We start from the raw sequence: 24,988 nt of genomic DNA, 5'->3' as shown, positions 1-24,988 counted from the left end.
CGCCGCCGACTTTGTTTGCGACCGACGGTGACTCGAGTGCCTGAGAGGGTACGTCGCCTCCCCCTGCACCATTTGAGTCAAGTGGCTCGGAGGGTTCGACAACCAATGGCTGTGATTGTCGGAGCTGATGGAAGGACGCGGCTCCTGCCCGAGCCGCACGTCACGAGCTCGTAATAAATGTTCGATTACTGGCGTCCGGTATGCGGGAGGGAGGAGGATCACCCGCGTCCATCTGTCGCGTTCATCAGACTCGTTGAGGACCCTTTATCCACTGAAGAGGGACGAGGAAGATTGCGGGCTTCTTCAGAGCGCACTTACCACGTGAACCGAGTCCGCCCAGCCGGTCACCACACCGCACCGCCTCGATCATCGCTGTGCGGATGTGGTCAGTCGCTGGTTTGCCGCTCATCGCTCTAGGCGGAACGAAACGGCCACCAATTTGTCAGGGTGTTGTGACCGAGCGCTGGTCCATCGCGCTTCACCGCGTCCGGCGCTGCTGGCCGCTGCTGGCCGGAGCTGGACTTCCACCGACCGCTGTGCTGGAATTAGACCCGCCACTCGCCCACCAAGACAGCTACATAAGGAGTGGAACGCAAACAAAGCACCGCCCTAGCCGCCCGGACTCGCTGTGTTGGCCCTGCGTTTCGGAAGCGTGCGGATTTGTCGTTTAATCAAAGCCGAACCAACCGAGTCGAGTTGGGTCGGTGGCGCCGGAGGCTCGGGTCGGTTCTGGCCGGAGGCGGCGGGCGGGGCTGGTGCGGGTGAATTCAGTCCCTCACCGCCGGGGGCTGTCCCCGCGGCCGGTCACCGTTGGAGATAAGGGGCTGGGAGATAATGGCCGACACGCACAGCCGCCGGCAACAGTGCGGGATGTTAGCCGCGGGATGATGTGGAGGGAAGGACGACTGATGTTGCGATGATGACGCTGATTTGACCGAGTGATGTGGCGTCAGTCGTATGGTTGAAGGGTTCTGTCGCCACTTTTGTTAGTACTGGGACCTTCTTTGTTGCAAGACTGTCACGGAGATGAATGTCCCGAATCTTGGGATGATTTTGCTAGTATATTGGCGCATTGCCCCAGGCAAGGGCAAAGGTCATTACTTTGGAGTAAAAATCCGTTTCGCCCAGAGCTATTTCCAGTGAGTTACCTCGGGTGATCACTGAATGGCTGACATCTCACATTAATAAACTCTGACGTCAAAACGGGTTCTGCGGGAGTAATTGAAGCTCCACATCGGATGACCAAAAACTGGATGAAAGCAGTGCACTCCCGGGATAGATGACTCTGGCCTGGTTATCCATCACAGCCCGATGACACCAGCGACCTTTCCTATATCTGAGAGCTGCTGCCTGGACAGGTTATTGCTTCTGCTCTAATACCGGCACCCGAACTCAATCCCTTACCGTGTATACCCGGCGTTCAAAAATAGCCCCAGCTGCGTCACTGAAACGAGTGGCTGCACGATATTGCCGCGCCGTCAGTAAACTTGGGCCAGTGACGTCATCTGCCCGACCGGCTCGATTAGTTTGGTGATGGACGGTGAATCCTTCAATGGGATGATGTGCAGTTATAGTGACGGATGTCTGCTGGTTTGGTTTGTTGTGCCTTCGTCACACGCCATTGTTAGATTACAAATTTCACTCGGAGTCATTTCGTATTGTGTTGCAGTGTTGCTATCGTGATCAACAAACGGCATAATGCGCAGCTATTTTTAAGGTCGCTGGCTGAGCGCACGATCCGTTTTGTTCGGCGGCCAGTTGCGAAATAATGTCCTAGCTTCACAATCTATGGCTGAACCCATTTATGAGAGAAATCTGACCTTTGCCAGCAACGACCCAACTCGTGTGGTGAGGATGTATGCCTCCCCGCTTGGTCACATGAAGTTTCCTCTCCAAGTGGGCCACTAGCGTCAGAACTTTGGGTGGCCGCCGCCCGTCCGTGACAAAGTTGACGCCAATCTTAATTCCGAGAATGGAATCATGCGAAACTTTGCTTTTAAGCTTATCTGTTGCGGCTCAAATTTAGCTGCATGGCTTGGGGCATTATATGTAGTCAATAAGGTTGGCATGGAGCATAAAGTCAATAACGTTTCGTAGCTTGGCTGATCAGATCCTGTGGCTCTCTTCAAAGTTTATTAATACAGATTGGTCGCCTTTAGACAAATTGTCTTCTTGTCTGGCTCGACATAGCACAAGGTCGTTATTAGGCGCATTTATGCACCAAAGATAGCTGTTAAAAAAAGAACATCGAGCGCTGCAGGAATTAGCAATGACTTAGCTCTCATTCGCTGTAGCTTTGGCACTAACAGAAGGCACTGTCTGCCCTCTTGTGCTGCTGACCTTACTCACAGTTTGACCCACGTTTTCAGTCTCCCCGGCGCGACGAGGTACCACTGTCGCGGCGCGAAATCATATCTAAGACTTTATCCTGCTATTGGCTGTGAGATCATGTCATGTGATTTTCAGAACTAACCTGTTAATATGTAAGGCTGCCTAACTCGATCTGGGAATTAAATGACCCGCTGGTAGAGTGAGTCAGGTTAAATCGCCGCCCTGATCCTGGTTTGAGCACGAAGGTAATGGCTGAAGGATTATCTGGCGGTCTGGAGAGGAGGAAATGTGTCCGTTCTCCGAGAAAGCCACGCCCAGTGTCGGTACAGTAACCGTGTCGGCATGTGCGACCCTCAGCGCTTACCTGAAGCTGCTACGGCCTTTCCTGGTTTACCTGATACGTTTGTTGTAGCACGCTGCTTAGCTGGGCAGTGTGCAATGTGCAGTCTCTTACTAGGAAGTTGCACGGTGCACAGCTTGGTCGTGTTTTGCACGTCACTACTTCGTCTCTTTCCTCAGTGAGAATGGGGATCTATTCTGTTGCTGTTATTATTATTTTTTAATCTGAATAAGTTATGCGCTACCAAAGCTATTGCTGTGGAAGGTATGTAAGCGTTTAGCGCCTAGCAACACCTTGGCGAAGTTTCCTTCTACTCCTCCTTCTAAACATATTCCTATTTGTGTTCGCTGCAGCTATTTTCCGTCTCCTTTCTCCTGCAACATTAAGTTCTTTAAACATTTGCTATTACTAATCTCACAAACATTCACAGTCGCCTAAAACAAGAAAATAGAGCACGAACTGTGGATTATAAGCGTGACCAATCACCGCGACTGAGAATGCAGTGTTGTTTACAGCTCCCGCTAGCCCTAATCCCGCTTCTCATCTCACGAAAACAGTCGTAACTCCTCAGCCTCAGAGTTGTTACCCTGACCTATTTACCCACCTCCTACCCACCCACAAAGGCTGCCACTGACTGAGCAGAGTACTCCAACGCACACACGGGCTCCGCGCTCCCTCTCCCTCTCTCCGGTCATTCTAGCTCACCCCTCTCTTCCCCAGCTCCCAGCCCACAACTCAGCCGCCCGTCCGGCCTGCCGCAGCGCCACACCATTGAGTCGCCCCCTCACCGTCCAACTTTACGACCCCAGCAGCGCCTACCCCGACCCTTTCATCGCCACTTGGTCGAGATGCAGCCGCGATGCCGCTGCCTCACTGCCTCGTCTGGCGTTGTCCCTCTTGTCTCGCCTCTCTTTCATTTTTTCCTCGCCGTTGTCGGCATCTCTGCTTTGCTGCTGCTTCGCATTTGCTTTACTCTCTTACTGCTGTCTCTTTCTATTTCTCCTAGAGCCTTATTTCTGCCTCGCCGCTCCGTCGGTACTCTCCTTAGCTCGATACGATCGAGTCGTGACTGTGGCCAGCTGCCCGGCAGATGTATGACCTCCGCGTGCCGCTCTGGGGTGCCTCGGTACTCGGCACAGTGCCGTCCCGGCCCGCCACGCCCTGCTCGCCTGACCCCGTTTGTGCGTATGTGTGTGCCGAGAGGGTGGGAAGAGGAGGAGGCGGAGGGGAGATAGAGCACCGAGAGAGGAGAGGCGGTCCGGATAATGATCGGCTGAGCATCTCGAGGAGATCGTTCACGCATCTTGAGATCGTTAGCGTTCCCAGTGGCGAGGGAGGATTGGATGTGGTGAAGGGGTGGAGATGCGGTGTTGGAGTAATTGGGGGTATCTGTTGTCAGAGTGTGGCGCGATGATGATCATCTGATTTCTTCGGAAGTCGATGTGTTTCCCGCAGCTCATTAGTAGAAGTTGTATCACGTATGTCTCGCAACTACATATTTATTCTACATGGTGTTTTCAACGTTGGCTGAAGTTAATTGACCGGAAATTATTAGCATAGCTGGCTGCGTGTAGTGGTGTGTTTTCCTCGTTTTGGCGGTATCTTGAGCAAAATGTTTTTCCTGAGACCTTCCATTGTTTATCTCAGCTCTCCACATTTTCTCTGCCCCGTCTTGAAGGAGATATTCAACAGTTATCAATACCCGTCCTCCGTCTGCCTCCACCCCTCTCCCATAGGTCTCCTAGCTCTCGGCAGGGATTTAGACTCATCCCAGTTGATCCATTCATCCGGGAGGCTGACGCACCGGATTCACAGGTCGGCCTCGATCAGTAGCTAATAGATTCGAGCCATGGCGTCGGCTCAGTCGGCTTCCTCCGTGATCTCGATCGACATTTAGATAGCCGCTGCGGGACCAGCTCCAAGTCGCCCCGGGAGGGATAGGGTTGACCCAGGTCATCTGTCTGGGGTGTGAGCCGTACGGTATGTCTCGAGAGACATCAGTGATGCCAGCCGCGCGTGAGCTGACTGCCGAGCGAGTTTGTTGCGCTTTGGCGCTGGTGGTAAATTCTTAGCGACGTGTTTCGTGCACTGCATGTGGTATGTGCGACTCCGTAGAGAAGACCGTAGTGTAGTAGCTGACACGTTCATGGTGCTGTGTACGATTGTCAACGAAATCAGCCGTCGGCGTTGCAGCAGCTTATGTGACATCTAGAATGTTGTAATGCTTAAAGGGACCCTCCCACCTTCAAAAAAGTTAATGAACTGGCATAAAAGTGATGTAGCGTGAATCACAAAGAGCGAAAATGAACATCTACCAAATTTTACCGGAAAATATTCACCCGTTTTCGAGATATAAGACTTTTATTTTTGTTTACTTTTTGGGAACTCCGCTGTTTCTATGACGTCACGTAAAGGTTTTCTTTACGTCGGCATTTGGAAGCAATAGTTTGGTATCAAAGTGCGACAAATATTGCGCGAATGATGCGTTTATCTTATCAAGGTCAATATATGAATAAAGGATTCCAGGACAATTCTTCTTATGGCATTTCTTCGTATCGCAATTCTTCGTCTGCAAATCTTCGTCAGGGCATTTATTCGTATCGCATTACTTTGTCTCGCATCAGGGTATATGAAAATCGGCTCGCATTTCTTCTTCAACGCAAATACCTATATGCAAAAGTAAGCATTGAGGGACAAATAAATGCACCGACGAAGATTTGTAGACGAAGAAATGCGGACGAAAAATTGTGCTACGAAGAAATGTCATGCGAGGATTCGTTCGGGTACCATGACATTTATGTGATTTCGAAGTCAAGGTTCACAGCTGACCTGCTAAATCAAGCCAAGAATCCAAACTATCAAAAAACCATAAATATTTGTTTGTCTGTCACAGAGGTCTCAAGCAATATAAGGTTGACATATGTTGAATCAAAAATCTACTGCCACAACTCAAATCTCCTGCCTTAGTTTATCATTGTTGTTTTAACTTTCTTTCAAGAGAAACAGAAGCCAGTATATGATATCACTTCAGATGATTGTTTCAAGATCTGAGTTCAAATGGAACTAAAAGCAAGATCAAGATGAAACAGGGATTATTGCTGTTAAAGTAGTTTGGCCATGATGCAACAAGCACATAAATCATTAGCCAAATCAAATACTGGTTGGTTTGTCAAGATGTTTGTTGTCTGTCGTCTGTCGAGCTGCTATGAACACTGAACGCTCTCACTCTTACATTAAAGATAGTAGTTTAAGTTGAATGGTAGTGAGCTGTAATTAGACAAAGCAGCTATTCAGTGCTCACATCAAGCCAGGCTAGGAAATGGCATCAACTGTGGTGGGAGGAAGCAGGTTCGGCAGCCCTATGTTGTAAACTTCTGTTGTGTCTTGTGTTTGATCAACTGATGTTTTCTGCTCTGTTTTGTGCAGTGATAGTAGCAGGTAACTGCATGCTCGTCAAATTATGTGAATAAACGAATTCATAACATTGCATTTTTCTCTCCATGCAAGGAACAAGTAAGATGTTGTAGAAAATGTAATAGAGGGCTGCATTGCTGATTTTGCACTTTATCAGAGCTTTATTAAGAATTGCTTTCCTGAAAGCTACACACAGGCCACAACACTGAAATTCACAATGTCATAGCTTTTGGCAGAAAAAAAGAAAAGACTTACCTAGGTAAAATTGGCTGAAAGTATGGCAGAGCAGGTCTTGATGCGTATGCCCATCCATGTGCTTGCCGAAGCCGAACTGACTGCAACACATTAACTCTGACCCACCATGGTGGCTGGCATATCCTGAACTTTCACCACTCTAAACAAGACAACTTTCAGCCCTCAGCATTGTATTAAAACACTGTACATGACACTCAAAATTTGTTTCAGTGCCATCCACGAACATCAGTCGCCATTCACCAGGCCAGTAAAAACAGAATAGATAATAGTTTCAAACCCATGTAGTCAGAGTTACAAGGTCTGCACCTCAAAACAAAATCCAGGTGACATTCACCATGCCAGTAAAAAACAGGTACTTAGGTAACGTAACAGCTTCAAATCTGGTAACATGTTGGTCGGACTTTACACTACCATATTTACATGGAATAATATGATACCAAACAATAGTGCAACCATTCTGGACAACAAAAGTGTATGATACAATTAATTTAGAATACTTTGGCAGCATGATTTACGAGCACAGGCAGGTGTTACCTACCAGCCTTCTCAATGCTCGTAAAACCAACATTGTAGTTTTGATTTTACCTTACATGATAACCCACTTGGCTGCAATGGCACATTTAATTTAATACTGTGAAAAGACCAGTTATAACCACTTCACAAGCACAATTGCACCTCATGCCGACATCCTTTTCCAGACAGTCAGCAGCGTCTTTCGTCAAAACTGGAAGATCAATCCCCTTTCAGTTTCAACTGTTAACATCAAAAATATTTCTTCATGGTGTGATCTCCATATGGAAACCTTGCAGGAAAAGAATTAATGTCAATTGTCAGCTCTTCAAATTTCTTTGGACCTTAACTTGCAGTACCATATCCAGTTTGCTTTGATATTTTGTTTTTTATTCCATGTTGAAGTTGAACACCAAGCTCCAGATATAGCAGGCAGCTTGATCATCTTCGGCTTTGGTATAATATCAGTCCAAGTTCCAGTGGTGGGTATCTTCTAATATTCAAATTAAAATGAAACGCAATAGGCTTTCTCAGCGCCGACGACGGATTTCACGTTGATAAAAAAGGGAGCTCAAGGTCAGCAAAACTCGGGTTCAAGGAATGGCGAGCGTTGAAATGACTGCTGACGTCATCAAAAAACCGCTAATGGTTAAGAGATAGGGACTAAGCTGGTCCCACCCTGCAAGTAAAGGGAAGAAATTTCTTGAACACCATAAACCTGCGGGGGTTGCGACCAGGATAAATGGTGGTTTCTGAGCCTGGCCGCAAACTTGGCTATCTCAACTCAAAACTAATGTTAAGGTGGGATGGTCCCTTTAAACTGTTTTTTTTTTTACTGATATCCACAATTAGGATTTCTTTAATAATTTCCCGACCTTTCTAAGCTCTTTACACTGACATCTAACATTCATTTCTCTGACCACTGCTGGAGGCGCTTTTTCGGACTTTTGCCACAAATGTCGCCGATTTAGAGCCCTTTCCCCGCGGGCCATATCTCTGTGCTGTTTCTCCGTCTGTCGTTTCTGCGACTGTTGTTCCCCGGTTGAAAGCGGTGGTCGCCGCAGTTTTTCCGGGTTCGGTGAGCGCTGCTCGGCCGCTGTCGGCTCGAGCTCTGTGATTTGCGGGTCCGAAATTGTGCCGGCTGCTGCTTAACTGAAAGGACCAGCGCTGGCGGTCGCTTTTTTTTTGCCCTGTCTGTCTGAACGCTGCAACGTCAGCCGCAGCCAGCCACCGAGCTGGCTCGCCGCCGGAAGCATTGGAGGATAGGCTATGTTTGAGGCCAGTCTGGGTCAGACTCGTATACATATAGTCGCTCCCAGCCTGGACAATCACAACTCAGCGGACCGGGCCTTATCCCAGACAGGCCGGCGAAAAATGACACAGAGAGGCGGGCTGTAAAATCAAATGGGGCAGACGCATGGCGCCGGGAACGTCATGATAGAACGGGTCTTCCGCTGCAGACTCTGCCATTTATCGTTTTTATAAACTCAGATATGGGCCATTGTTCTCGCCCACACAAGGCAACAGAAATGTATATCATTGGAACGGTTGGACGCGTAGTGCTATGGTAATACTGTTTTTGCTCCAAAGTATGTGCTAGTCGAGTGTTTTCCCACTCAGAGTGCTCCCGGGATAATGTTTTCTCTGCCTGGAGGCGTTCGGAGAGGCTCTAAGCTGATGGGCTTGCCCGTGTGCATCATTAGCAGACACAGCAGAAATGACGAACCAAAAGGCATCATGTTTCGCCCGGGAAACGATGCAGGGGCGTCACTGCGCTTATGAAGTGGTTCGTGATAAATGATGCGCCTCTGAGCGGAGCTCCCCGTCCCAAATGCGAGAAATTGTGCCTTGCTGATCGTGTACCATCGTTAGGGAACATTAGCGTAATGGGCGTAGTGTTTCAAAATTGCGAGAACGCGGGGGCTGGGCCGGGCAGGACATGACAAATCGCCAAAACCATTGATGCTAGCAGACCTGATTGTTCCAATTTCAATTATGTCGCTATTACCGCGGTACCGTTTTTTGTTCCGTCTAACTGCGTTCCATTTTAAATCGTCGTTAGTCTCGGATGTATATAAAAGAATCACGTTAGCAACAGGATGTCGTAATTGACGGGCTAATGGCTGAAACGGGTTCACTGGCTTCAGATGGATGTCGTTTTATACGCGTTATTAGGTGACGGACTAATACGAACAGCTGGAACAGTGATCGGTCTGTGGTCCGTGTGTAACTGTCGGACTCGGTAGCCGGTTTCTCGCGAGTTCACCGCAGAGACCAGTGAGCGTGTGGCTGTCTGTGTTGGCTCATGCTTGGTTCTTTTGTTCCCTCTCTAAACACTCTTCACTCCTCACTCCCCACTCTTCACTACCCACTCCCCACTCCCCACTCTCGGCCACGTCTCACCGAGTCAGCCTCGGAAAGCGTCCCTACGAGCCGGGCACCTCACATGCTCTACCCAGTGCACTGCGCGCAGCGCTGCATTACAAACCCACTGCACCATCCTCCCTCCCTTCCCAGCCGGACCCATCCGGCGCAGGAAGCCGCTTAGTTAGCCGTGGGAACCAGCGCTAAAAGCCACTCAGGATCCCCGTGTTGTGGTCCACGTTCGTTCGCTGTGGCTATTGTGGCCGCTTTTTACGCTGCGGGCTAATGATTTGGGAGTTCCAGGGCGCTAAATCAGGGGAAATTGATTGCCCTTGTGGCCTGGTTAAGTCAAGCCGTGTCCTAGGCCGTGATTGTGTGCAACACGAAGGGTTTCTCCAAAGACGAAGGCGATTGGAAAAGCTCACATTGTGAGACGAAGAAGCTCAATTTATACAGAAGCATTGCTTTTTCACAAAGATGTTCTGTCGTACTCGAATTGTTTGCTTCAGTTTTCCGAATGTCATTGGGAGTGGACACGTTTTGCTCTCCGAAAATTAGTTCTGTACTATTTCAAAAGGTTAACTCTATCAAAAACTTGCCGTACACAATCACTGCAGATGACATTCCGTAATATGCAATGCCGCAATGGGATGCATTTGCAAAATAAATCAGACGGTACCGGCTCATTTAATTCCTTCCCGGTTGAATATTTCGCCAGTTTTCCAGAATTACCTCTCATTTACATTACATTACATTAGTTGTTTGGCATCCCGGAATGTTGTGTGCAATCAAATCAGCCCCCTTTGCAACTCGGCACTTCTTTCCTCCGTGCTTTATCAGCCCATTCCTGCCGGTTCCCGCCCTACCCCTTGTTCGTGTTGAGGAACTCTGTGCAGAGTGGCTCAGATAATTGCGCCGACAATAAATAGCCTCTTGTGAAATACGCAGGCTGGCGCAGCATTCTGACCGGTGCACTGGGCGGTTATTTTGCTGAGCAGGACCGGGGATTAGGTGGCCGGCAGCGGGCCTGTTTTTAACCACCCGGCTCCTCACCTATCCCCTCGTCTCCTGCCGTTCGTTGCCGTTCCGCCGCCCGTTCATTGCCGTCCCGCCGCCTGTTTTTCTTCACTGGGCTGCCTCCGCTGAGAAAGCCGCCGGCAGGAGAAAAAGTCACACGAGTGGCCGCGGAGATGGCCTCCAGATAGGTGCGGCGCGCAATTAGAGCGGGCGGTCGCTGCGTGCAGACGGCCGGGCTGAGCGCACGCGACGCGCACGGGACGCCACCGGGACGACGGCACGCGAGCTGTGCAGCGCGTGAGTAAACAAACGAGCGGTGACGGAAGCGGTGACATCCGGCCCACTACCGTGTCGGCCACTTTGGGCGCACGCATGTTGTACCGGACGCGACTTGTAGATGGCCGATGGCGGGTGGACAGATCGACCGCTTCCGCCAGCTGATTTCAGAAACACCTTGGTGTTATGGAAAACAATGCAGATAGTATTCGAACTGCAATGTACATGCTGTAGAATTTGGTCAATTTGATGATGCAACCGCTTCGGCTTACAGAAGTAGCTGTCGTCTATTTTCCATTTCATCCGCGGAATACACATGGCGCGAAGGTGCTTGCCCCCTTGGGACACTTTGTGCTGGACAAAGGTTTAACGCCGTCACGAGCTGTATCACGTTACCGTCACGGGCCGTGCTCCGTCACCGTCACGGGCCCTGCCCTGCCACCGTCACGGGCGGCTCTCCGTCACGGTCACGGGTGTCACCCAGGCAGCGTCACGCGACCGTTTTGTCGCCGTCCCTGTGATGACCCGGTGAGTAGTCACATCACGGCGGGACATGGCACGACCCGGTCAGGGCAGGTCATGATCCGGGGGTCACGACCCTGCAGGGCATAGCTCAGAGAAGGGATGCTGGCTGCCGGCTCCACTCCCACTGTTAATGAATCCTTCTGGGTATAATTTCGCAGCAGCAGGATCCAGGTGTGCTGAACGCCTGGAAAGACAAAGTGACGGGATCCCACCATAATGAAAAGGCATCTGTATCTCGAATGGAGCAATGCACTTTCGTAGGCTCGAACTAGAAGCAGTTCTTGAACGGCAGAACTTGTTCTGGCTCGATCCAATCTTGCTTGTCGCTGGGCTCTGGACCCCATCATGCAGTGACGGGACCCCACGGATCTAATCCGCAGAGATAGGCCTCCACCGCTCCAATCCTCAGCGACAGAGGATCATGACTGGACGTCTGCAGCGGCACGCGTCCCAGCTGCCACTTATTACGGCCATCGCTATGATGAAGCGTCTTCCTGAAAGATAGCACGTGGCGTGCGGGGGAAGTTGAACAGATACCAGCTGGTGGCCGATCGGGCTGTTGACTGATCGCTAGACTGCAGACTGCAGAGCGGAGGGGGAGAGTGAGAGGAGGGAGCTGCAATGTACGGTCACCAGCTGTGAGCAGAGCGGGGAGCCGGTAGGAGCACAGGGTGGCCCGTAGCGTCAGCAGCTGGTCTGCGGAGCGACACGACTGGGGTGGCACCTGCAGACACCGGAACGTATGCAGGATGATCCCGCTAATTGGCTGTTGGCTGGTGTCGGGACTGGGGGATGATGAGGACAGTATGCAGCCGTGCGTTCGTGTTGGAGGAATTGTCGTGGCGAGCGGTTTGTAATCCTGTCGTCTGTTTCCAAAATCTAGCCACATGGGGACGGTTTGAGCTGGAATTTGGACTTCAATAGACGAAATCCATATATTGGACTGGTCTATTCGCATAGCGTTACAGATATGCTACCTAGGATGATATAGGCATGCTTGAAACATTTCACTGAGCGAAGGCAGTAAGCCGAGACGGCGCAGAATAACATACAAAACAAAGCGGGAAAAGATGTGTAAATTTGACGCTCTCTTGTTCTCTGTAGTAGGATTGCTAGTTCTCCGAACTCATTAAATCAGCGCTCCGCACATAGGCGGAAGAAAATGAAACATAAGCAGTTACTATGCAACTGCGTAGATTTCTAACACGATCTGGAGGACTTAGCACATTTTCTTGCAATTATAATGCGGAAGTTCTCGAGTGTTGATATTACCGGGTGACGACACATGCAGCTTTGCATTAATGTGATCTCGAAGACGTGACATTTCGTTTCCGTTTTTAGCTTTTAAGGTGAGATGTGTTATGTACCGTTATTGAGAACTTACTCAACATACTTAAAGGTGAAGGTCGCAGTTTCGTTCATCTGTGCTCGTAACTATATACGGACAAACTAGCGAACTTACATCCCACTGCTGGCGGTAAGCCGTGTGACTACATCACCGTCCTCGTCCTTACACCTGCGAGTACGCCGTCGTCCGCCGCTTTAATTTACCGCTTGGCTGCCGGCATCGTCAATAAGAAGCCGCACGGCGCCGTCCAGTCATCGTTGAGAGCGGAGCGATTCCCATCCAGCTACCCTGCACGAAGTGACCGCGCCGAGACTGCGCCGATCGAAATGACTGCACCGTTCGAAATGACTGCACCGAATCTGTGATTGGCTCTCGGCTTGGCTCGACGGCCGCGCGCTGGTGTGTAACGCAACATGATTGTCCGCCGGCCTCCGCGCCGATCCGCGTGTGCACCCATTAGCTGTGGGAGCGCCGGGTGGGTCGTACGCACGGGCGATCGGCCCGCCTCCTCCCTCTGATCGGCCGCCGTCCGTCGGCTTATCTGAAGAGGCCATCGGGTTTATCCGGGCCGGGAGTCGATATGAGCTCGGCAGGAGTGTTTTTGTCGGCTGCAGTCTCCGGCGGCTCTTCCAGCGCGCCGTGGGTGGCGGATCTCTCTCTCTCTCTCTCTCTCTCTCTCTCTCTCTCTCTCTCTCTCTCTCTCTCTCTCTCTCTCTCTCTCTCCCTGCCGTCTTCCGCCCCTCCGCCCGGTGCAACACACCTTTGCGGCAGACCGACGCCCCTCCCCGCCCCATCCCCCGCACCCCCTGACGTCATATGTTGTACAAAACACACCCCCATCAGCGCGTCTGACGCCCCCCCGCGGCGGCTCAGCTGCCGGCCCCGGTGTAAGCTGATTTCCCCACCCAGCAGCCCAGCCGGCACTGCTGAGCGGACCCCGGTGCTGTTTTCGCCCCGGTATTGTACGATGATGAAACGGGGTATAAATGCATTGTGGCATAATCACGAAAGGGGAACTGTTTGGGGCGTGATTTGGATAAATGTGACATTGAATGCGTGCGGAATAAGCTTATTGGCCCTATTGGAAAGCGCGAATCATATGATGCAGATGCGGATCGTTCTCCAACATTGGGCGATGGGCATGTTTACCTTCTGCAATTTTTGCATACCTACACAAACCTTTCTTTGCCAACACCCAGACAAGCTTAGACTCAGCGTGTTTTTAAATCTGTAAATGCTCATTTTACAATTGTTTATCCACTATGACGCTTGCACGGAATGTTACAGCGCATTTTGTTTTAATCCTGCCTGCAACGAGTTTCTTCCAAAAGAAGTGACGCACCGACCTTGGCCAGCTGATTGGCGAGGAAGGATTACCTGCAGATGTTGTGGAGATAGGAGAGTGAGAACGCCAGGGAGAGGGGAGGGTTTGGTTGCACCGCCGCAGCGCATCGTCACATTGGGAAAGGTCAGGCTTCTGAGTGGGCGATGTTGCAAAACTGTCCGCCCAAGGTGCTGGGATGTAGCTGAAGTGTGAGATGTGCGTAGTAGGGGCTGGGGGAGCAGGATGCAGTGGCTTAGCGTTGACTTTAGACTACCGAAAGAGTTTGTAATGAGTTGCTTCATATAATAGGATATTGGTTTACAAATTATGCAGCAATCAAGCTCGAAATGCAGTGTAATAGAGATCCGTTTTAATGAGATACAACGGCCGTTGATGGCAGCATTAATTTTAGCTTCATTAGAAAAAAAAAACACAAATTACCTGAAAGATCTGACTTGGGATGGTGAGGGGGCGGCAGTCGATACGGTTCTTTCTATACATGGAATGACGCCTTGCGGGAATAGAGTGGGATTCTCCGCTCCCTCATCTCTCCGTGATTGGATCTTCATAGAAGCGAGGGCGCCAATCATTTGCGTCACAAGATCAGAGGTGGCTGAGGGGATTGTGGTCAGAGATGAGATAACGCGCCGGACGACACAGAGTCGCCGGAGCGTATGCGATGCTGATGACCTGGTGTAATAGCCTGAGGCGGTCCGCGGTCAGCGCAGGAGGAGCCTATCAGTTGCGGTGTGACGCGCGGTGTGACAGGACCTGGGTGGTGGGACAGCGAACAATCTCAGTGTTTGTGAGAGATCCAGTCGTGAAAAGTGGATCCATAGTGGTTGAAGTAGGATTACGACGTAATCTTGTTCCACGAATTATTTGTTTGCATGATATCTGGAATATGAAAGCATCCGACTTCGCTCCGCTGAAGGTTGACCTTTCAATCTGAGAGCAAACTGTCGCCGTTTTGCCCGAGTTGGGGACAAATCATCCCTACCCGAGTACCCAGAAGTGCGGCGAATCAATGCAGTGGACGGTTCTGCCGTATTGAACGGAGCCGTCGAGTCGAAGCGGGACGGGTGTCTCCATGCTCTCAGAACTGAGCCCGTCTGACCTACTGCGGAGCTAAAGAAGCCAAATGAAGTGAAGCCTTGGGCGGAGGTCACGAATCTGAACCTCCTCGCTGCAGGTCAAACGCCTCGAGCGATCGAGTTCAACACCGAGCTGACCTCAGGCTCTGCTACTGTCCACTGTGACAAAAAAGCTAATCATCCGACGTTGTCTTGGCGGAGGGGTGTTCCAGGATGCAGAACCGACCCTGAGGCGCGGTTCATTGGCTGGAGTGGACTCGGTGGAACTCTGTGACAGTCTGAGGTGAAGCCTTAGAACAGCGGCCACCGCCGGGTCGGTCAGAGCGACCGCTGCGCTGGGCGGTGCCAGGCGCTGGTGCTCCGTAGGAGTTGGTGCTGCAGTGGTGCTGTGACGTTGGTTCAGCAGCTGTGGTGGTGCTACTGCGGTAGTGTTGATGCACAGTAGTGGTGACAGTGCGTCAATGGTGCTCTAACGTTAGTATCGGTAATAAGCTGACGCCGATGGTGATCGCTCTCGCTCTGGTGCCGAGACTATGATCGTCACCAGTGGTGATTGGTGCGTCGCGGCACCAGTGATGACTGTCCGACTCTGTGCGTGACCTGACCTGACCGACGGCTCAGCGCTCGTCACCGCCAGGCGCGCCCATGAACCCGCTCCTGCTGCTGGCCTTCCAACTAGGTAGGCTGGCGATCCGCGCCGACGCCCGGCAGTCATTGGTCCATATTTAAATTTCCATTTTAATTTTCAGTGTTCCATACACTTAGCTACTGCCGACACCGCCTTGGTTGTGACGGTGTTGAGTCAATTGGGGGTACTTTGTTCGCAGTAATGGGTCAGAAATGGAGATGAATTATGACACCTGTGTCCGCCGTTGAGTGCGCCTTCAGTGAGCAGGTCACAGGGTGGGTCGTTGATTTAGACCGGCCCAGCTATTGACAATCTAAATCAAGCACGGGCTATGACCTCCATCCGTGTGGTCCAATGAGTCAATCGATTTGTAATTTGCATCGATCTGGCTCGTTGGGCGGTGGTGCCAAGCTATGGTTCTTTTAATCAGAGGGACGCTGCGAGGACTTAGGGATTCTTGGTAAACGTGCGGGTAAATTGCCGGGCGAAGGTAGCATTCGGCATGCGACTGAAGGTTCGCGGAAAGCGGTTTACTCGTCGGTTCCAATGCAACATCTTACATAGCAGACCGCTTACAGAAAAAAATATGAATATTTGTGAAAGATGTGGTCTGTCTGCATAAATGCGCCGATATATTGGCAAACTTCCGTTCGAGGTCTGTAGATAAATGTTTAATTCGTCTCTGTTAATTGGAAAACATAATTAAGGCCTTGGCGTGCCAAATCTGACACGCAATATCTACGTTCGACGTTTGCAACCGACGCAACGTCGTGTTTTGCGATAAAGACTGGGAAACATAGTTTGTAAGCATGACCTTCTGCCTCAAACTTGCTTGCCACATTATATCAGTTCTCTTCGCAGCAATCAATGTGCTCACCGATCGCTTCTCAGCTTTTATCCATTTTTATTAGCCCTGATTTGTGTGGTGCTGATCGTTATAAATGCCCTTCCTGTTGTGGTCTTATTTAATTTCATATCCCACGCCACCGACGTTCCAGCGTGGGGCAAAATATGCGCATAACTTTGCGGGAAGCTGTGATAACTTACAAATTGTTGTTCTGGCCGGGCAGTCCGATTTAACGATGATAATACGAAGTGCTTCGGAAGTCCAAACCCCCGTGTCCGACATTCCCAGATTTGGACCCAATCGGTGCTCCTGACTATAAATGATGGCTCTGACCTTTGGGCTGCAACCTAAAGGTGGCCGAGCTTTAAATATCCAACGCATGACTCGCCAACGAGCATTAGATACAGATTGATTGGGGTCATGCTGCGTGACCTCTCACGTCCTCGTATTGACCTTGATTGACCCTTGTAGCTTTTTGTGAATCCTTGTTGACTACCATTTGCACTATGAGGCGTGTCTGACCCTATGTGACCTTATGTATCCCATGTGGCCAAATATGACCCTATGTAACCTCATATGACCTTACGTGACCCAGAGTGACCCCATGTGACCCGTGGTTGCAGTGTCACTGGCGCCGGACAGCCCCCGGCTGGACTGGTCCTATATGACCCATGTCACATGTGACCCAATATGACCCATGCGGCCCCATCTGACCCCGTGTCTCCTCCGTTCGCAGTGTCACTGGCGCAGGACAGCCCCCGACTGGAGCTTCTGCCGTCTGCACCGGAGAACCGCCGAGACATCGGCGCCTCGGGCTACTTCCAGTGCAAGGTGATCGGTCAGCAGGAGGGTCTCATCAGCGACCTCGTGTGGACCGACCCCAACGGAAACGAGGTGCCGGACGAGAGGAGCAGTCGGTAGGTGGACGCCACCAGGCGCGCGCGGGGGATGGCAAGGGAAGGTGCAGGTCTGCCTTAGTGGGTCGCGAGGGTGAACTTTGGATGGACGCGTTCGGCTTGACGAAGTGTCTTTCAAAATTGATGACACCTCTTGGCCTGAATCTTTTTCGAATGAACAGTAGTTGACGGATGAAAATCATGGGCATATTTGTTCTGTATATTTATATAACCATCAATGAATTACTCTGAAAGGATTTCTTAGTGCCTATTTTCAATATTTACATGATCAAAGTATTATTAGCTAACAAACCTGTTTTTTTTTTTCATTTTACCATTACCAGTAAAACGCCTTTTGGGCGACCAACGGAGCGAGCGAGAGGATGGGCCTTGCACGTGCGAAATTGCGAGGGGGTACCTCCAACTAACTTGTGCACTGCACCCTACTAACCGGTCTTTAGCGATGTGCCAAATTTCAGCGCAATCGGCCTAGCCGTTCTCGAGATCTGGAAGCGGCACACTGCACGTGCGCACGTGCAAGCGGGGTCCAAGCTGACTTTTGCACGGCACCCTACTAACTGGTCCCCAACCGTGCACCAAATTTGAGCGCAATCGGCCCAGCCGTTCTCGAGATCTGGGAGCGCCCCCTGCACGTGCGCACGTGCTGTAGCACCCCAACCTTAACACATGCAGATGAATTATCTGATGGAGACCTAACTGTGTACCGAGTTTCAATTCAATCGGCCCAACCGTTGTGCCGTTATTGAGGTTGCAATTTTGGGGGTTCTTAAAGAATGTCCAACTTTACCACGCGCCACGTGCGGTGTTTGGCAAGAACGCATGGTGGCCATCACACCACAGAACTTTTACGTCCAAGTGACATTCAGTAAAGAAGACCGCTTGTCAATCGGATGTCCCGTTCCTAAGATATTAGCTTTTGAAGAGCGTCCCCACGGCCGGCCGGCCGGCCGGCCGGCCGCTCATACTCAGGATTTTCCCTTAATTCAGTATGAGACTCCGCTCGCTTCGCTCGCTCCGTAACCACCAGCTCCAGCTGCCACCGATTAGCAGTATGTATAGCAGTGACAAATCGAGCCGTACACCACATTTCCGTCAATCCGAACGCGTTCGATTCTTCTCGCTCTGTCAGTCAGTTCTTTCATGCCACTTCTGACTTCTATCTATCTAATTATTCTATCTATCGATCATCTGGTGCTCAGACTCCGTCAGTCGTCTCGCTAATGCGTCATTCGGTCGCACTTTCCGTATCTGTCTGTCTGTGTGACGTCACACGCTGTGTTTGTGACGTCACACGTCTCTAACACCGATCTCCCCCTCTTCCAGCCTACGATCTCCCAGGTATGCTGCCTGTTTGCACGCCCCCCCCCCCTACCCGGCGGGTGTAGTGGTCCCTGTAGGACTGTGGTAGTGTGGGTTGGGTCGATAGCTACAGTGCAGGTGAACCGTAACGCCGCTTAGCAATTCTCAGTACTAGCTCTGATAGATGACAAGCTATTTTTGGGTTCATTGAAACCAAAAATACTTCAAAAAAATACTGAAATAAAAAATATGAAAAATCACCCAAAAATAAGTTCTTCAGAAAATAAATACAGCGATAGCAGGTTAGGGACCATTTTCTTCCAAATGTTAAGGTTTCTTGCAGTTGCTTCGGTAGAAAATGAGCCGTAAAAAATGTACCTATCCAAAGTTGGGAAAGGTCATACAGTTCAAGCTGACTTCTACACTGGTACTAGGTTGCAGAGAAGGTAAATGAGCCACAAGTTCTCTGAAGAAATCAGTGTTTCGTTTCCACACGAGATACTCACTTGTGTAGTTAGCGAGTAAAATGCTTGTTTGCTCTGTTACGTCAGTGACACTCGGAAACAGTTGCAGCTCTGAGCTAACCCCCTAGTTCAAAGTTCAAGGTCATTGCCACCTCGTTGCCAAGGGCGTTACCGGACTTAACTACCCAATCTTTCACGGAATGTTGTTAGTTGAATGCCTAGTAGAAAGCGAGCAGTAATATAAAGGTGTCGTCAAGGCTGAGCTGAACTCGACTAAGGTCAAGGGCTGTTTTTATTGCTTTAGCTGTGTAAGCCCCGTCCGTAAAACCTTCACTAGCTGTTGCGTTACTCAGTGTTTTAATGCGTATGATCTTGAATGTTTGCCTTGCATTGCATGCCGCCTGATCCGAATGTCACGTTCCTCGTTTGAAAACAGGTCAAATAGAGCTCACTAAGGTGAATGACGCATTTATGCTCTTTGTCCCGGTTTTGTCTGGGTCTTGGCTGTTTGGCACGGTGTCCTTTCGTCTCGAGTGTTCACATATTTTCAGCTTGCCCCCCCCCCCCCCAGTCAATGCCTGCAAGCCAAATTATTGGGTGTCATGGCAATGTAGGATGAAAATAACCATGTTTTTGCATTGGTGGCTGGTCGGGCTTTAACTTGATAAATATTACAATTTACAGGGTAATTGTTTGTGGAAGCTTCATGGCTATTGATTGGTGTCGAATTGTTCCTCTAGATGTGTACGTCAACGTGTCCTTATTTTATCATTCCCATACGGGTTGTGTTTTTCAGTAAATTATAAAACCTTGTCAGCGGCAATTTTAATTGCATGTTACTGTTATCAATAATTGTTCAATGTTCATAATGATATCAATGTGATGTCAATTACTTGAGTGTGAATGAGTAAGAATATGTGTCATTGTGACGATTAGTAAACGCACAGTCCAAGGTCAGACTCTCGTGAGTCGCTTCTCACTCTTTCAGTTCTTACATTTCGCAAAATGTTCAGCCTACAAAATTCCAAAACGCTCCCATTCCGCTGAGGTGCAGTGTTATTGGGACTGCCTGAAAAGTCGGCTGGCCGTTCCGTGGTAAATGTCGAGACGGCCACCCCTGACAGCTATTACCGTGCCCGTGCCACGTGTAATCGGGGAGCGATTTACAATCCGGTGGTCCCCTGACTCCGCGTGGACCCTCGTGGTCTGTTGTGCACGTGACACCACGTGCTGGCGCCATGTGCTATGGCGTCAGAGACTGCTGGTCGAATGCCGTCACGTTCGCACGTGCACCAGATTGGTAATGAGTGTCAAATTGTCACGAATGCAATGGGCTCCTTCAGTTACAATGCTCTAGCTGTTGTGCGGAACTGGCTTATGCAAATTATCATTCTTATGCGGCATTCGGTATTCGGCAACCCATTGGTTTTCATTTCGTTTCATCAGCTTCGGATCAAAACTGTTTCATTCAGTTCGAATTTTCCTTGACGAGGAAACGTGCCGAGCAATAAATTACCTGTTTACCGTTCAGTCGACCTCATCTCTGTACGAAAAAAAATGGTCCAAACGCACCTTCCACTCTAAGTATCGGTAGCGAGGTGTGGGGTCACCTGCCTTTGTTGTTACCACCATTGACCGGTGCTGCGAGCGGCTCGCGCTGGTCATCTATCACCGTCGATCGTTGGCCGATCACGGTGTGACCCCGACCTTAGCCGGCGCTCATTTGGACGGTGTTACCGACCCCCGGCTAATGCTATATCAATACACCCTGTGGCCGACGAACAGTGGCGCTTTACAAAGCGGCGCGCCGGCAAATAAGATCAGTATTCCGGGCGGACGGTTTGTTTGATATGCAGAGGACGGTTGTTCGCAGCCACCCGGCGGAATATGAATGCAGGCATGATGCATAATGCAGTCTTACACTATCTGTGGGTGAAGATTTGGCGCGGAAGTGTGGCTGGGGATGATTGTTTTAGTGCCTGGCGCGGCCATGTTTGAGCATGCTACTTTGTGGTCTGAAAGATAATGGGATGTAGATCGCGGTACGCATCACTGTTTAACCTGTAGCTCAGTTGGTAGAGCGTTGGACTCCGCGTGGTGAGAGCACGCGTTCCCGGTTATAACAGTCCGGGTTCGAAGCGCGACGGGCGCTCGACATTTATGGGCCTCCTGACAGGTATGGTTGCGGTTGGTGGCAGGCCGTAGCCAGGCGAAGTCAGTGAGGGGACCGGCCGTGCGCGGCTATGTGCGCACGTTAAACTTTGGACTCTAAATTCTGCCATAGAACTGGAATTGCGCGATCGGAGGGTAGAGGGCAGAGTCACCGCAACAAGCTTCGCTTAGCGGTGGCTCTGTCCTTGTGAATCCTTCCTAGCAAAAAGGTTCGGACTAAATTTATTTAAAAAAAAAAAATATAAAAAAACCTACTCGTCTTTAACCGCCCATTGAGTCAAACGTGGAACCTCATCAGAATTCAGACCCCTCCTTCCCAATTGAAGCGCTAAGCAATTCAATTTCCATGCTTGCCCGACCTGACCTGACCTGACCTGTACCTCAGGGTGTACTCGTCGTCCAAGGACCCGAGCAAGGAGCTCGATTTGTACGTGACGAACGTCACCGAACACGATTCGGGCGAGTACACGTGCAAGGCGCGCTACGGAAATCAGGAGATCACCAACAAGTTCAACCTGCTCGTCTACAGTAAGTACCGCTGTTTCGCTGTTACCGCTGTTTAGTAAGTACATGTTTCACTCTGGACTTCAGTTGTGGAACTATGTCTAGTTAGTGGGCTATGCAGTTTTCTCACGTGATTATTTCCGGTTCAGATGAAAAAAGCAATCTGAAGGAAATGACATAGGCCAGGTAGGAGTTTTGAGGGTCTCGCGCTTCTGAAGATTCGTATGCACGGTTTCGTATTCTGCGGTTCTCGCACATTCGAAGTTCTTTATGTGAGGTTTCGTATTCGGCAAGGGCTACTAGCACTCACGAGTGTAGCAAGCCTACCGCTTCATTACCATATTCGATTGTTTAATTTTACCGCCACTCCCGCCGAGAACGTTGCCAAACCGTTCTGCAGTCCATGCAGGCCGGTGCCCTGAGCCCATCACTCGCTGCACGCAATCTGCCCTCGGGGCGCGGCTCCATGCGCTGTTGACGGTAAAAAATCCGCCGCTTTTGGCCGCAATGCTCACAGGTTATGAGCGTTGATTACACTATATGTGCCATCACCGCGCCGGTTAACATTCTGGCTTCGTTGATAACCTCGCTGGAGGCCGTGTAACGCGGGCTGAGCGAGAGGCAGGCCGCTCGAACCGGAGCTGGGGTGGGGTGTACCTGCCCAGCAACTACTGCCGTGCGAGGGGGCGGTACAGGCGCCGACGGTGCTGGGTGCTGGGTACTGACGCCATTGTTGCGCTGGTGTTGGTCGTTGCGGCAATATGGCTCGTAACATGCTCTGAGGCATGTCATTGGTGTTGTTTGACCAGGCACCGACGGTTTGATGTTCCATGGGCGATGACCGGTGAGACTGATTCTTTGTTGCGTTTGAAATAGCTTCGGGTACTGGATCATATGTTTCTGTTCGTGATTTCCAACTACCTCTAGTTAACGCTGGGGCATCCTCAGGTCAGTGGAGTTACTATGACCCCTGATAGGACTTTATCACTCACTTGGGTCGCCCACAGGTCACTCTGAGGTCGCTGAGGTCGCTCTGGCGCCACTCAGAGCTGTTCTTTTCTGGAGCCTTGCTCGGTCTGTGTCCTGTCTAGACGAGAAGACACTCCACCATTGTCGGAAGCTGGTCGGATCTGGACCCTGGTTTTGCCTAAGTGGCTGCGGAACTGACAGACATATATGTCATGTGTCCGACTGGCCGCAGCCCGTTTGGGAAACCATTCTCAGAACGAGAAGTTTCCAGAATAGGATTGCTGCCGACCGCGGCCGGCTGACGGGTCCGATTTGTTTGAGCTGACATAAAACGATGTAGCTCGGCTTTGTTGCGGGTGTGTAACTGGGCCGTCAAACTTTAAATCCAGTGCTGCTGATTGGCGAGCTTCACATTTATTCCGGAACTGCTTTGGTTTGCAGCAGAAGCATGACCGGTTGCGTTGTGGTCTTCCAGGAACATGACGTGGTAGTAAGCGACAGGGAAGATGGTTTTCCTGTGAATGTAGCTACTTAGATCAAACACTACGAGGCATGCATGTTAATTAATGAACTCATTTAGTAAGTTATGTCCGACATACTTTGTGAAGTGTTATGCAACATTCATGAAGTTAACGTAACTGAATCTTGCAAGGCTGTCTCTGCAAGTGCAACCTACCGGACGTATTTTCGTCCTGAAGCCGGCGGCAAATTACCTATGCAACATCGTGTGAAAAACTATATTCCTTTCCAATGCGTAGCTTTGCTACCAACACGTCTCTTCGCCGCATTCACACTGAAGCAGCCAAGCAACCTCAGTGTTAGCCCGGACCGGATGCGGAGGGTCCGTACGGCCCCTTGCACCCCTCTCCCGAAGGGGCGGTGTCGGGACGGCGGTAGCTAGCGTCCCCGGGAAGCGCGTCCCGCTCGTCTGATACGACTCCTCCTGCGGCGATCAGTGGCCGGACGGCCATTGTCACCAGTGATGGATTGGTGCCGCAATATTGGTGTGTGTCACCAGGCGTCACCGCAGGGTGCGGGGGAGAGAGGGGGGCGCCGGAGGGGTTCAGCGTTTCGGAGCTCAGAAAGGAAGAGAAGCATCCAGTGGGCGGAGTCTTGGGTTCGAATCTCGCCGGGACCCCGCTGGGGTCGGTATGTCGCCAGATTGGCCGCAGGGGTGCAAATTCGGTCCCTGAGGGGACAGAAGGGGATCTTGACAGTGGGGGAGAGAAGCAGACGGTCTGATGACGATGGATCCGATTAATTTGCGCCGTTTCCGGCTATTAGGCAGCCCGGAATGAGATGCGGGGACTGATGCGGTGGTGATTCATCACGAGTGTGACGACCGTGCCCCACCCGACCGTGACGCTCACGGCACCGTGACGTCGCTGTGGGGTGACGCTATCGTCACACGACGTCATATGACGGCAGGATGGAAGGCAACGGTCGCGCACGGGAGCAACAGTACAATGAGCCCATTCTGTTTGAACTGGATTCTTGTGTCTTCTTCTAAGAACCATGTTTCTTGTCTGTCTGATGATGAATGATGAATGCTGAAGCATGATGGTTTTCTGTACTTCTCACGACGATATTCTTTTTTTTTTTGTTAAAAAGACAAGTGATAACTTGATAAAACTTTCAGTTTCTCAACTTTCAGCTACATATTAATGACATATCCTCCGACGCTTCATAAAAGAAACTGCGCCTCAAGTTACACAATAAGAGCAGTCTTATGTGAGCAGACTCATCCGTCCAGACAACTTATTCATACACATCTCACGTCGCGTTTATGAATTCCCGTCTCTCGTCACCATTGTGCGAACATTCTCACAGCAGTCGTCCTCTCTTTACTGTCTTCCTGCTCTGCTGAGCACCCAGCTCCCCCATTCATTATTCACCTCCCAGCCCGGCGAGCTTCGTAACTTTGACACTGTCTATGTTCCACATCCACTGAAAGAAAACAGTGGCAACTTCAATCGCCCCGCTGCCGCTACCGCTGCGGGCACAAGCGCTCGCCACCCCGTACCATATTTCCTGCGCCGGCCGCGGTGGACACGTTTGTTTTTGTGGTTCCAGACCCGCAGTTTGTGGTGATTGGCTGTCCCATAGATGAATGTACCGGCCGGCGGGGCGGCCCTGCTCGTGCGACCTCTGTATTTACCGTCGTGACGGCTCGGTGTGACGACGGATGATAACAAAGTGCGGCCGACAGACGCGGTCTAGTTAGCTGCTGCGGCGGTGCGGCGGCCTGTGTGAGGGAGGTGTGTGTTTGTTTGACGTGGTTCGCCCTGATCCAGTTCGGGTCCTCTGATGGATGTAAGGCCGCTACAGCGGCGCTGGTTTTGATGTGAAGGCCGCGCTGTTGGGTTTACCTTGCACGGCCTAGGTATTTA

General features: G+C 50.8%; 1 protein-coding gene across 2 annotated transcripts in view; it reads left to right on the top strand.

The window, feature by feature from the left end:
• Positions 1-24,988, top strand: part of LOC122393178 (fasciclin-2-like) — a 94,843-nt gene that overhangs the window by 43,961 nt on the left and 25,894 nt on the right. For both annotated transcript variants that reach the window (XM_043388955.1, XM_043388956.1), the window contains exons 2-3: positions 17,010-17,190; positions 21,511-21,653. In XM_043388955.1, the coding sequence (XP_043244890.1) occupies positions 17,010-17,190; positions 21,511-21,653 (324 nt within the window). The remainder of the gene's footprint in view (positions 1-17,009; positions 17,191-21,510; positions 21,654-24,988) is intronic.

The sequence above is a fragment of the Amphibalanus amphitrite genome, unplaced genomic scaffold, assembly GCF_019059575.1.
Source record: "Amphibalanus amphitrite isolate SeventyFive unplaced genomic scaffold, NRLGWU_Aamphi_draft 000521F_arrow, whole genome shotgun sequence".
Classification (NCBI taxonomy): Eukaryota; Metazoa; Arthropoda; class Thecostraca; order Balanomorpha; family Balanidae; genus Amphibalanus; species Amphibalanus amphitrite.
The sequence above is the reverse complement of the archived record's forward strand: the minus strand, read 5'-3'. Positions and strand labels throughout refer to the sequence as shown.